Here is a 12,682-nt window from a genome sequence, read left to right as displayed (position 1 = left end):
AAAAATTTTTTAGGGGGAGGACAATTTATTTTTTTCAAAATTTTAGCCCAAATCTGAATTTTCAAATTGACGTAGCACGGTCAATACTGAACCAAACGTGCTCAGATTTGGTTTGTGGGGTTTTTAGACGCAACCTAACAATTCCAGGGGGTCCCCACTGAAATTTGACAAAAAAATGTATTTTTAAACAACCCTAATATATATGTAAAACTAAATGTACATTGATGTATGTGTTTTAAAAAAATTCTCCATAGTAGGCTTAAGACGCCCTTATATAAGCCAGATTTAACTAATAACATTATAAAAATAACAATTCAAAAATAATTATTGTAATTTCAACATTTCTGATCAAGTATGTGGATTATATTAGGCACTTACTTGCAAGCTGTTTTTACTTGATGATGACATAAGTGCATCCAAATCATCGATGAAGATGTAAACGAGTCTTGAGTGCTCTTTAGTTAACAAGGCAACACAGTACCAAAACATGTCCATGCTGTCTTTTAATGTCGAACCTTCTGCGGTGTAATCTGTCAAAAAGATTACAAAAAAGTAACAGAAAAATTTGAATACCAAGTGATTTTAATTAAGCTTAAGCTTCACTTAAACATACAGAGATTTGAAACTAGTACAAAACCAAGCAAAAATCAACAAAAATAGCTTTCCGAATATCAGCTAAAAGTGTTTGGACATTTTCTTTTCACAACAAACCTTTCAAATCCAGCTGAAATTTCATTTGAGCTATCAGTGAGTCAAGCAAAACTTTCGAGGTTTGGTCATTGCGAGACAAACATCCAATGAAACATTTTACAACGCAACACCTAAAAAAAAACTTTTTTTTTTATAAAACGCAAAATCAATGACTGAATCAATGATTGAATAATCTATAAAACATAAATTACAAACGAGCAACAATAAAATTATCAAACAAATAAGCTAATACCCTGTTTTTGGTACATAAAAATATAAAAAGATTCGTGCTTTCTAATCAGTTGATAGTTAGACTGTTCAGTAAAAACAGATAGACAAAATAAAATATATTTTTAATATTAACAGAAATATATATTTCGCCAGATAAAAAAAGCATCCTCATGATTAGTATAAACTTGTTTTTACTTAACAGTCTAAATATCATTAAACATAAGTATAGGCTACATTTTTTAACAAAAAATCAGTAAACTGCTAAGAATTCAAGCTATAAATTTGGACCAAAGAGTGAATAAAGTTTCCTGGTATTGCTGGTAAAATCGGCTTTGGTACTTGTTTGTCCCAATTATAGGCAAAATGAAATGTATTTGAAGACCTAAACTTACTGTGGGAGTTTCTCGAAGTGGTTGATCAACATGGACAAGATGCTTGTTTTTCCGCAGCCCATGGGTCCGTGTATTGCGAGAAACTGTGAATCTTGCAGCTGGTTTTTCAGGTGCAACGACAAGACGGTTTTGTCCAATAAGAGCTGACGACCGACAAATTCTTTGGTGTGTGCATTTACCAACACTTCAAGGGATGCTAAACCCTACAAAATAGGAAAATAGTTCAGATATACACTATGCACGAATGATGTAGCTTTATAGTAAATTTAATGTCGCATTTAATGAAAATGATACAGTTTCAAAACGTCTTTACCAAGAAGATGTCGGTCTGCCCGACCTTCTTGGTTTTGAAATTCATTATCAAGCTATATGAAGATTACCTATGCCAAAGTTATTAAGTTTATGGGCAATCGCTAATTTAACAGTTATAGAGGTGAACTTACAATCACATTGTACCGCCAAGCTTTTCCTATTTCTATGGTTTTATTTTCCTATAATCCCGGTTGAAGAATGGCCAGCTTTTTTACACGTTTAGTCATATCTTAAATTAAAAAAAATATTTTACGTAAAGATCCCGTTGTTTGCATTTAAACCAATGTTGAAAGTAGAAGACTTTTCGTACCGGAAAGATGAATAATTTTTTTAGCGGGACGCATGAAAACTTTCAGGGATGACGTCATAAATTTACGTCATAATAGGACACCTAAAAAGTGGCCTTAGGAAACGTTTCGTTATTATTCGATTTCTTGCAAAAGGGCTACTGAAGTGTTCGTTTGAATACATTCAAGGAGATGGCGGGATAGCCTGGTAAAAACACCGATAGGGCGTATCTGTAAAAAATATTTTTAAGGAACGCCGTTCCGGACAGTCCCTGCTTCTTTCACCACTGATTCAAACATATACTCCCGTGTAAACTACATTTGTTAAATAATTGACCCTACTTACAATGTTTTCTTGCGTAGATTGTCTGGACTTCGCCTTTGCTATACTTCGCAGGGCCCCGGAAAGATCTTCCAAAACCGCTTCAGCAAACTCATTCAAGTTATCAGCCACCAGCTTTCCATCTTGCGACTTTGTCCAATTGGTTTCGTATCCATCGCAAACTTTGTGGCGCGAAGTTCGGATATTTTCCTTTAACTCCTAAAATAAAGATTTTAAAACTAAATGTTAGTTAAAAAAAGTAGTAATATTTATTTTTCCTTAACTCTTAATATAAAGATTTAAAAAAATGTTAATTTAAAACAGGAGTACTATACTTTTCTTTCAATTCCTATCATAAAGATTTTAAAACTAACCATTAATTTAAAAAAGGAGTAGTATTTACCAATACATATTGATCGTTGCTATTACAGGAATAGAAAGATATCCCGGACAAACATTTTTAAATAATTTTAATACAGTATATCAGGTTATAACTTTGTCAGTTTATTTTATTTTAGGTCAATGCTGCGTACTTTCAGTTTTTGCTTCTTGGCATCTGACTCTGCAAACTCTTTCCTTTGATTCTTGGAAAGCTTATTTACAGATTTTTCATCTCGAATGTAGAAAAACGCCTTGTTTAACGGCGATTCCTGTGAATTCAGAGCTCCCTGTTTTAAAAAGAATCAATTTTCTTAGAATTTTACAAAAAACAATCACATGTCATGATTATATAGAGATTAGAGAATACCTTTAATTCTACTCGAGTAACATTCAATTCCGTTTTTTTAGTTAAAATACAACTACTTGTTCACGACCAAAATTTGTTTACAAAAAATTTATAAGCTGCAATATTAGAAAAAACCCATATTGCTTTTAGTGTGTGATTGAAATCCAACCTGGTATATTTCAATTTCAGTTATGGATTTTCCTTTCAAATCATCGGGAAGTTGATGTTCTTTGGGAAAATCCCCTGGTTTTGGAATCCAACCATAACGATCACCAATAATACCTTAACAATAGTGGTAAAAACGTGTTTGTTTAATTCATTCGTAATAACATGTACATGTACATGTTAAAATGAGGGATCAGGTGGCAATATGAAAAGACAATTGAATTCTCAATAAGCTTTCGCACAACCATTATGCTTTAACCTGATGAAGCACGGTTATGCGAAAGCTTGTCGAGAATTCAATACAATTTGTCTTTATACAGTGCCACCTGTGATTCTTCTAATTAGAGTTAGACAAATACATCCTTTAAAATGATGCCATTATAAATAGGAAACAGAATGTTCAATATACTGGAAAAATGCATTACACATCCATCAAAACATGTTTCCAAACATATATCATGGCTTTAGCATTTAGGATGCATAGGACTAGCTTACAAAGGCACATAGATACCAAGGTTGCCCTTTTCTGTATTTTTTAGAATTTTTTTAACTTCTTGTGTATATCACACAGAAAGATTTTACAATCAGTTTTGGCGACGTTTTTAAGACTTAGTTTAGTCAACTTGAACGAAAAAATTAAGACATTTTTTTGTTTATTGAGTGACTTATTTTTTTTTTCTAACACTGAACCAAATTTGAAATAAAACACATGTCTTCAATACATAATTACAACACAATCTCACCAACGAAGAGTTGACATTTCTCCACCTCGCTTAAGCACACCTCCACCGTCTTGTTCTTTCCCCTTTCCATTAAAGGAATTCCCCATCGGAGGTCGCACTCAGTCACGTTAAGATCAAGGTCGGCGGCTTTACGGCGCAACTCGGGAAAAACGTAGCTGCTAAGAATGTTCCGTTCTCCGAGCATATCTATAAATATTGTTATGGTACTGTAGATCCTCTTTAATGTGAAGTTGCTTGTAGTAACAGAATGTATCAAGCATGGGCGTTTGTTGTTTCTCGACTCGCTCCTCTGTGAGCCTGCATAGCTCAGTTGGTCAAGCGACGGTCCCGGCTTGACCGGAGGTCGTGAGTTCGAACCTCACCGCAGGCTAGTTGTTTTTCTAGCCTGCCTTTCTTGCCTTATTTATCGACAGATTCGATGAGTCCGCGATGGCTTTCGGTGTACTATCTATAAATATGTTGTTGCTACCAGGCATAGTTTACTGCAAAGAAGCTCTTCCGGTACTTATCTAGGTTATCCGATAGGATGCCTTCATGTGGGAATGCAACAATTTCACGTTCAACACAACGCAAAGTAAACGACAGAAACCCCTTTTGGGTGTCGCTTTAATTTGCGTGGTGTTGTTACACTCCCTAATAAATGCATCCTGTATAGGTAGCCAAAACGTCCGTACCGGAAAAGCTTTTATTTGAGCAAATATATTATTATCTATGGTTGAGCGAGCAAAAATGTATGTTAATCACTCAGTCGTAAAACAAGTTTCATATCTACGGTAGAAATGTTGATAAAAGAGTTATAATGGAAGAGGCTTTTTACACGGGTAAACAAAATTTAAATCAATGCATAACCACTAATGAGTGTATGCGTACCCGGTTTACAAACTATTTAAATACTTGGGATTTAGGAAGAAATCATGGAAATTATTCAAAACTTGAAAAATTAAATTTAATATCAATAACCGTGCTCCACCTGAAACCAAAATCTAAATCTAGCCCTTAACTTAACTTAAAAATGATGCAATGTTTTAAGAATTCTATGAACGCAAGACGAAAATTCAGAACTCAATGTACAATCACTAATGTGTGTTGGCGTAATCGATCATTTTCCATTCATGTTGAAAATAAATAAAAAAATAATCGAAACGTTTAGAAAGTGCTACCTTCTTCTGCATAGGCTTTAGAATTCATCCTGAGTCTAAACTAATTCACAGGAGGATCAGATCCCACGGCTTTTTGTCATTGTTTAAAAATTAAAAAAATATATTGCATTTTGTCACTTGTGTTGTCCATCAAAAACTATATTAACCTTTTAGTGTGGATGAAACAAACACACGAATATTGTCGCGCTCTGCTAGTTTCTCTTTCTTCTGTGTCAAGGAGACGACCGGTGTTTGAATCTTCTCATGTTTTTGTTCGAGATTTCTTCGTTTGTCGATTGTTTCGACATAATTGACTTGTTGTTCACCACCACCCTCGGCGATGAAGCGTAGAATGTGATCGCTGAATCCACAAACCTATAACAAATAAAGTGTAAAGTTGATAACGATTTTTTTGGTTTTGATAGACAGAAAAAACCGTAAGTTATTTTATTCGCCACTTACTTAAAATTTTTAGTTGTTTTTCTGGAATGATGGATTTTAAAGTACTTAATGACAAATTTATAGGTATTTTCTTCAGACTATTTGCGAATCCTATATTCGATAACACGGACTTATATACACATTTTAAAATCTTTCACGAAAATTCGCCCACATGAAATAGACTGTGTTTTAACTACAGTATATACGAAAGCTATTTTATCTGTAGTCTCTAAATTTGTTAATTTTAAAATATTTCCTTTTTTTAAAGCAGTTTGTTGCTCATTTTACGACATTCTTACAACGAGCTATTTTATCTGCAAATCAGAGTACCGAAAGATATTTTAGAATCTTTAAGAAACTGATTTTTCTCAACTCTTACAACTTTTTGCGTAAGATTATATTCCAATAAATAAAATTATATTTTACTACATTGTGTAGAGTTTTAAAATGTTTCGTTCCAGTTCCGTTTATTTGCGAATATAGTGAGTTAACCACAGAAAAAATCTTGTAGGGGTGCCGCAAACTATTTATTACTTCTCAGCGGTGCCGTTAGCCATAAACGGTTGAGAAAGACTGGTTTAAACACTACTTGTTTGCGCAACAGCCGATATAAGTCGCAGCATCAAACATGGACTACCTTGACATTCTGCTTGTTTGAACCGTCTTCAAACTTGGCATGTTTGCCTGAAAGTTGAATCTCGTAATACATCATACTTTTGTTCACATGAGCGCGATACCTGGAACACAAAAGACTTATTTTAGATGATTATCACTGAAAATGTGGACGTTTGCCATGAAAAAAGACCGGCCTGCCTATTGAAAACACGTTTTGGCAAAAGCTTATAAATAGACCTACTGGTTTTAATTTTAGAAGCAGATTTATAAAGGTGAAAATATAATTTGCGTTTTCTAGGACCCCTTAAGGCTATAAGTCTACCTGTAAAGCGTTATCATACCGCAAGTGTTAAGTCTACCAAAGGTTGAGAACAAATGGTTTAAATGGAGCTTCCATGAGATTCGCAAAGTTAATGTTTAACATATTAGGTTACGAGACACCCAATGAGTGGTATTTGCAGGGTTTAAGATTTGGAGTTAAAAAATGGTTGTTGCTATTATATTTACTGGCTTTATTTGTTGATCTGCGGCAAAGTTTCTTAAACAGCAAATAATGAAGGTCAATTATTGCCTGAATAACTAAAGATACACGATGGCAAAGTCTAAAAACGCATATTTAATCAAACGCATCACAATTCGTAAAACGTCCTTCGCATTCAAGTCCATCAAAACAATGAAGAAAGGTCATACCCAAACTATTTAAGAGCACCAAAATAGAAGACAGTTTAAATCATCAGTGAAAACAATTAGTAGAACGAAAATACAGCGGGCCTTCTTTTCAATAGAGAATTATTTCGTCCTGGCAAAGCTAATCAGTAGACGCTAGTGCGACTGGTGATCAACACTGTATTTCGTAAATTTAATAGGCCAGTTCCATCACGTTTAAAACTAAAAATTATCTTTGTAAATGGTCGTGTTTTTCTATTCTAAATAGGGTAATCAGGTAGCAATATACAACGACAATTTTTACTACATTGACCTGACGAAGCACGGTTGTGCGAAAGCTTGTCGAGAATACAATTTGTCTTTATATAGTGCCGCCTGGTTACCCTACTAAAAGTATGTTATTGAAACAACGCGTAACGCAACAAACCTTTCGAGGAATTCATGCAGTACTGAATTGTCTTCGTTCGAAAGCCCCTTGGTAAGCAAAACAATATTATCGACATGTTGCCTTTCCAGGACAAACTTGTTGAGATATCCAATCGGTATGTTCAGGTCCGGGTCCTCTAACTGAGTCTGAATCAGCTCTGCCAGTTTCAATATGCTTTTCATGTTCGACAGAATTCCTTAAAAACATATATTTGTAACATTAAAAGCAGTCCGTAAAAATAGATATGTCAAACTACTATTGCTCACTGATATGCTACTCTAGTTGTTGCAATGACTTAAATCAATTACTTGACTTTAGCTAATTCAGATGTTTTCAAATAATTGACCTGAGTACCGAGTCGTTTATAATTTTATCGTCAACTTAGTTTTATTTTCAACTGTTTTTTTGCAAATAACTTGACTTGGAATGGTACTTGATATAGCATTACAGTTGAAAATGACTTGATTTGAACTTAACTTATTTTGTAAATTACTTAACTGGGAGTTAGGTCATTTTGAAATGTCGTGTTTATAACATTGCATGTACCCATATAATTTGCGAAGAGTGAATTACATTGATCTAATAATAAAGTAAACTCACCGATATTGAATAGAAATACATGTATAGAAATTTTTAAGAGCAGGTTGCAATACATTCTTACTTTAGGCATGGTTTACCTGTATATATGTTTATATATATACATATATATATATATATATATATATAAATTGCAAAGAAAAAAGAAGAAAAACTTTGCAAACCTCCTTTTTCTAGTTCCACAGGATAGATCTTTTCCATAGAGTAAAGTGAAAAGGAGCAGTCCTCACATGCAGAACTGCACATCAAGCCCATAAGGATACCGATTTCAAGGATCGAACGTTTGCTTTCTGTTGACAACACATAATCTGAATGTTAATTGCCACTTAAAAAATATAGTAAAGTTTATTGCACAAAAAAGTGTTTTTTTTTATGATCGTTACAATGTTTGCTCCAGCATGAAACGTAACAGAGATGTTTAGCGAAGTACAAAAAGGCCATAGAGATTTCTTAACAGTTTTAGTGCTAACATTTTGACTATTAATTTATTAGTCTATAGGGAAATGCTTTCAATTTTATGTGGTATTGAGTTAAAAAAACATGCCTATTTTCTCTTATATTTGGAAATCACTTTTTTTCTATTGAACCCTTAACAAGTTACAAAAACTGGGATTGTGATATCCTTGAATACCGCATTTTTACTACTATTAAAAGGTATAAACGAGTTTGTTAGCCTTTTTTGTGTTTGCTCCTTAAACAAAATACAAAGTCATAGTTTAAAGAAGAAAATATCACTTGGGTAGCAGTTAAGACTGCTATGTTGTGGTAGGTATGATTCTATTAACAGACAACAATGAAAAAGAGGCAATCACCTAAAATGAAATGGTCAAAACTTTTTTCTATAAATAACAACAGTTCTAATTTTTCTCGCTACTTACCCTTTCTAATGACGCCACATGTTGCATTCATTTTACAAGTGGCCTCACACAAGACTAGAGTGTGACCTTTTATCGGGGTCAAATTGCACATAGTTGCGATGTCGAGTGACGTTTCCAATGCGGTTTGGAAATCCTTCACCAGCTTTTCGTCGTACTGTACCTCTCTAGAAAATATCACATGAGAAAAAGTTTTGATTACAAGGGTATTTTTTTCTCCTTTACAGCATCTACAATCTATTCTACATGAACGCCAAAATCTTAACCGTTCAATCCACTTTACGAACAATTGTATTGCAAATATATCCGCGATTGCAAATACACTTCTCTTCTTTTAATTTTCTATGATTAAGTTGTGATTTCTATTATAGCAATTAAAACAAAGAGAATTCCTAAAATATGTCCAGTATGGTAACAACCTCAAAACAACTTTATATTAAATTTGTTTGTGTATAATTCTGAATGACGCTACAAAGGTAGAAAAACTATGCAACTTTAATCATTCCAATAGCATAATATAAATCACGCCTCGTGAGGAAATTTTTTTTATGCAAAGAAGAACCGTAAATAGAAATACTAAAGTTATCAACAAAATGAAGTAAAGCATTTATGTCTGATTCTGATGTGCGCTACAAATAACAAAATAAATATTACAAGTATATTACTTTTTTAGAATATTTAAAACCAAGCCTGGTATCTTGAGATACTAAATAAAATCAAAACAAAAATGCAAAAAAAAAAAAGTGGAGATTTATGGATCAACGGAAAACGCTAGTATCTTATAATAGTCGGAGGGTTTAGTCGGTTGTAACAGGATTCTATTGTGTGGACGTTCTCGTTAAACAATCAACACTATTGACGTCATAATTGATATATATTGTTATCAGACTAACTTAATCCACCTACTTTTCAAACTTTTTCAATCTCTGCTTTAGTGAAGCGATTTTCTTCTTTCCCTCAATAGCTTCTGGTGTTGATGGTTTAGTTTTAATAGAGTGAAACACCAGCAAATCAGGGGAAAGAAACGCCTTGATGCCTTTGTTCTTGTAAAGTTCTAAGTGGTTCAAAAAAAAACATCACTTTTTTGTCATAGTTTGTAAAAGTTATAGGATAAGAATATATAAAATATAGAGTGATCTATGCTTCTCGTAATGTTCAGCAAAACTTTAGGAAAAGTGTTTAACTTTAACTAGACACAATATTAAAAACCAAGATGGAATTTGAGATCAATAAATTTATCTCCTATGAGAGCGTCAACCATATATACATTTAAAAAAAAAGTCGTTTTACATGTGGTGTACTTTAACAACCTAAAAATTTAAAGCATAATGGTTGGTTTTTCACTATTTGTATTCAAGCCAATTTTTTGTTCAGAAGAGAATTTTGATTTTATAGCATTTGCAAAAAAAAGAAAATCGCTACAAGATATGTCATATTCAGCATTTACCACAATGTACAATCGACAGTTTTGTAAATATACAAGGACTTTCAGTTAGTTTTTTAATTTGGTTGCAATTATGTTTTACCTCGTTTTGATAATTCAACCAGCAATTCTCCGACAACTTCGTAAGCAGAAAGATATCGAAAGGGAAACTGTCGACTTCTGGCAACTGCATTCTGGTCATAAAATAAAAAATATAGCTGAGAAACCCTATATCAGTAGTTTCAATCCTTCTTCAGTAATGGGCCTTTTACAAAACAAAAAAATTAAACATAAAAAGTTTTGTTTCACAATGCCTTAAATTTAACAGCAAATGGTCAGAAACCATCGCAATAGATCAGGATAGGATTTCTAAAAAATATCTTTGCTGTTACTGTTAGGCAATACTGTCTCTTTGAAACATCGCACATAAACTCGATCAATCACAACAGTTCTTTTTTCCTTTAGTTTTACACACTATGAATTGATTCAAGTGAAAATAGGTGCCTTTAAAGAAATAAATTTAAAAGAAATATTTCAATTATAAAAAAAGGGGGGGGAAATGAATATTTTAATATTATAGGGTTAATGAATATTGTAATATTATAGAATAAAAAAAGGGAAAATGAATATTTTAATATTATAAACTTTGAAAATCTTAAATTCATGCCAGTGTACCTTGTTTGTGAGATATTTTATAACATTCTGGCGATGCTTTTGACTGATTCCACTTTTCAGCAGGTTGCGAATGTTGCGCAATGTTGCCATATAGGGGAGCGATTTAGAATCTACAACAAAATGAAAAATGGCAGATTAATAATTTAAGGCAGTTTAAAGGAAAAACACTTTGTATGAAGTTTAGTCGACCTAGCATAAAAAACGAGTTATATACTATTTTTTTGGTTGTTTTGGGGGTCGGAAGGGGTGTATTCAAAAAACCTGTTTGCCAAGGTTCTTTCAAATATTTATTTGGCACCAAGTAATGTTGGGTTAGAAAATCCACATCATGAACAACCATGTTATCATATGTAAATGTGCATACTATCACTTTCATTTTTATATTACTGACATCACAGATATTGAACATCTCCACTTTAGCTGTGCTAACAACTGATTTGATTTCCATATAGTAATTTGTAAAAAGCCTCTGTTAGGACTCCAATAAAAACATATCTTGAAACACCAACTATCACAGTTTTCAAAATATGAATTACTTTCTATACATTAAATTGGGGTTATGACTGGGTGGAATTATCGATTTAGAATTAGATGATTTATTAGACATTGCACAGATATTTGCATAACGAAACACATACAGCAAAACACAAAACAAAATAACTTCCTATGCCATAACACGTCATTGAGCAACCAACCAATTAGACTTTCCCAAGTTTCTGGTTTATTCCCTTTAAGCGACACCTGAGTCTCCCAAGTATTTGGGATTGCAAGTTTCATTCTTGTGCCGGCTTTTGCGCTATCCCAGGTCCCCTCAAGTCCACTCTTGTAGAAAGCATCAACATTTTCTGGGTACCTTCATAAAACAGTAAAAAAAGTCTGCATTGGAACAGTGATCAACCTTTTTTCAATGCTTGAACTTTCACAATTCAAATATTTTAGCAACAGACCAGTGATTCCAAAAAGTTTGTGGTGTGCCTAAGCTTTCATTTCAAAATTGTTGTAAAAGAAATACGATGTTTCAAAATAGGCAGTGATAATTTTGTGCAATAAAATAAAAACCAAACTTACCCAAGTTACTTAAATGTCTTTACTATATTTACCAAAGAATTAGTTAAGCGATAATAATATAAAGGTATTTGCCCTTTAAGATCTTCGCACTGTTTTCGATTTGGATTGCTTTGGCAAGCTAAAAATAATTTTTTTTTGTTGAACTTTATCAATTTAATTATTGTGAAACGAAGAAAATATAAATGACAATTTAATAAAAATTGTACTGAGCTGTATGAAATTTTCATCAAAATTTAGTTTTCGGATGTATTTCAAGTTCATGAGGGCAGAATGCAGTAGTCTCATAAAATTACTGGAAGTTCTGCTTGATTAGAAAATAAATCAGAATTTAAGAAATAATGTCAGCTAAGAAAAAAGCACATTTAGTTATTTTAAATATGATCAAACATTAAAAACAGTTACTTGTATGCAAACAACTTGTCACACTTTGAAGATTTGCATTTTTTTGTTTAACAGTTAACAATATTACAAAAATAAAGCTAAACTTACTTTTTCCCAAGCAAGCACATGACATGATAAGAAGGTTGACTAATGTGAAGTTGACCAATCAACTTCTTCAAGGTGAAATTGTTAGCAGGCGGCTTAGATTCTTCTTCCTTAATATAGGATGCCAAGAAACTACTTAAAAGTTTTGTCTAAAACACAAAGACCCCCACTGAAATAAACTCTGGCCCGTCTGTATATTCGTGATACTAATTGCAATGAATTCATATGAATAAAAAAAAGATGAAACTAAAAAAGCTGTTTTGGGAATGACCATGAGTATGTTGAACTATAATTAACTGAACACTTAATATTATATAGAGTGTTACAAACCTTCTTGCCCTTTTTCACTTTCTTGGTTGTTTTGTTGTATTTCGCTATAAACACAAAAACAATTTATTGTC

At 32.9% G+C, this 12,682-nt stretch overlaps 1 protein-coding gene across 1 annotated transcript in view; it reads right to left on the bottom strand.

Annotated features, from left to right (window-relative positions):
* Positions 1–12,682, bottom strand: part of LOC146145673 (telomerase protein component 1-like) — a 42,219-nt gene that overhangs the window by 24,428 nt on the left and 5,109 nt on the right. The window contains exons 6-23 of the mRNA XM_083390647.1: positions 12,612–12,655; positions 12,285–12,391; positions 11,423–11,580; positions 10,728–10,837; positions 10,156–10,246; positions 9,536–9,683; positions 8,633–8,796; positions 7,919–8,044; positions 7,158–7,353; positions 6,087–6,186; positions 5,176–5,383; positions 3,870–4,055; positions 3,131–3,243; positions 2,768–2,902; positions 2,259–2,453; positions 1,314–1,516; positions 712–821; positions 379–530 (exon numbers count right to left, since the gene is read on the bottom strand). Of these exons, the coding sequence (XP_083246773.1) occupies positions 379–530; positions 712–821; positions 1,314–1,516; positions 2,259–2,453; positions 2,768–2,902; positions 3,131–3,243; positions 3,870–4,055; positions 5,176–5,383; positions 6,087–6,186; positions 7,158–7,353; positions 7,919–8,044; positions 8,633–8,796; positions 9,536–9,683; positions 10,156–10,246; positions 10,728–10,837; positions 11,423–11,580; positions 12,285–12,391; positions 12,612–12,655 (2,546 nt within the window). The remainder of the gene's footprint in view (positions 1–378; positions 531–711; positions 822–1,313; positions 1,517–2,258; positions 2,454–2,767; positions 2,903–3,130; positions 3,244–3,869; positions 4,056–5,175; positions 5,384–6,086; positions 6,187–7,157; positions 7,354–7,918; positions 8,045–8,632; positions 8,797–9,535; positions 9,684–10,155; positions 10,247–10,727; positions 10,838–11,422; positions 11,581–12,284; positions 12,392–12,611; positions 12,656–12,682) is intronic.

Source organism: Ascidiella aspersa, chromosome 5 (assembly GCF_963924565.1).
Source record: "Ascidiella aspersa chromosome 5, kaAscAspe10.2, whole genome shotgun sequence".
NCBI classification, from domain to species: Eukaryota; Metazoa; Chordata; class Ascidiacea; order Phlebobranchia; family Ascidiidae; genus Ascidiella; species Ascidiella aspersa.
The sequence above is the reverse complement of the archived record's forward strand: the minus strand, read 5'-3'. Positions and strand labels throughout refer to the sequence as shown.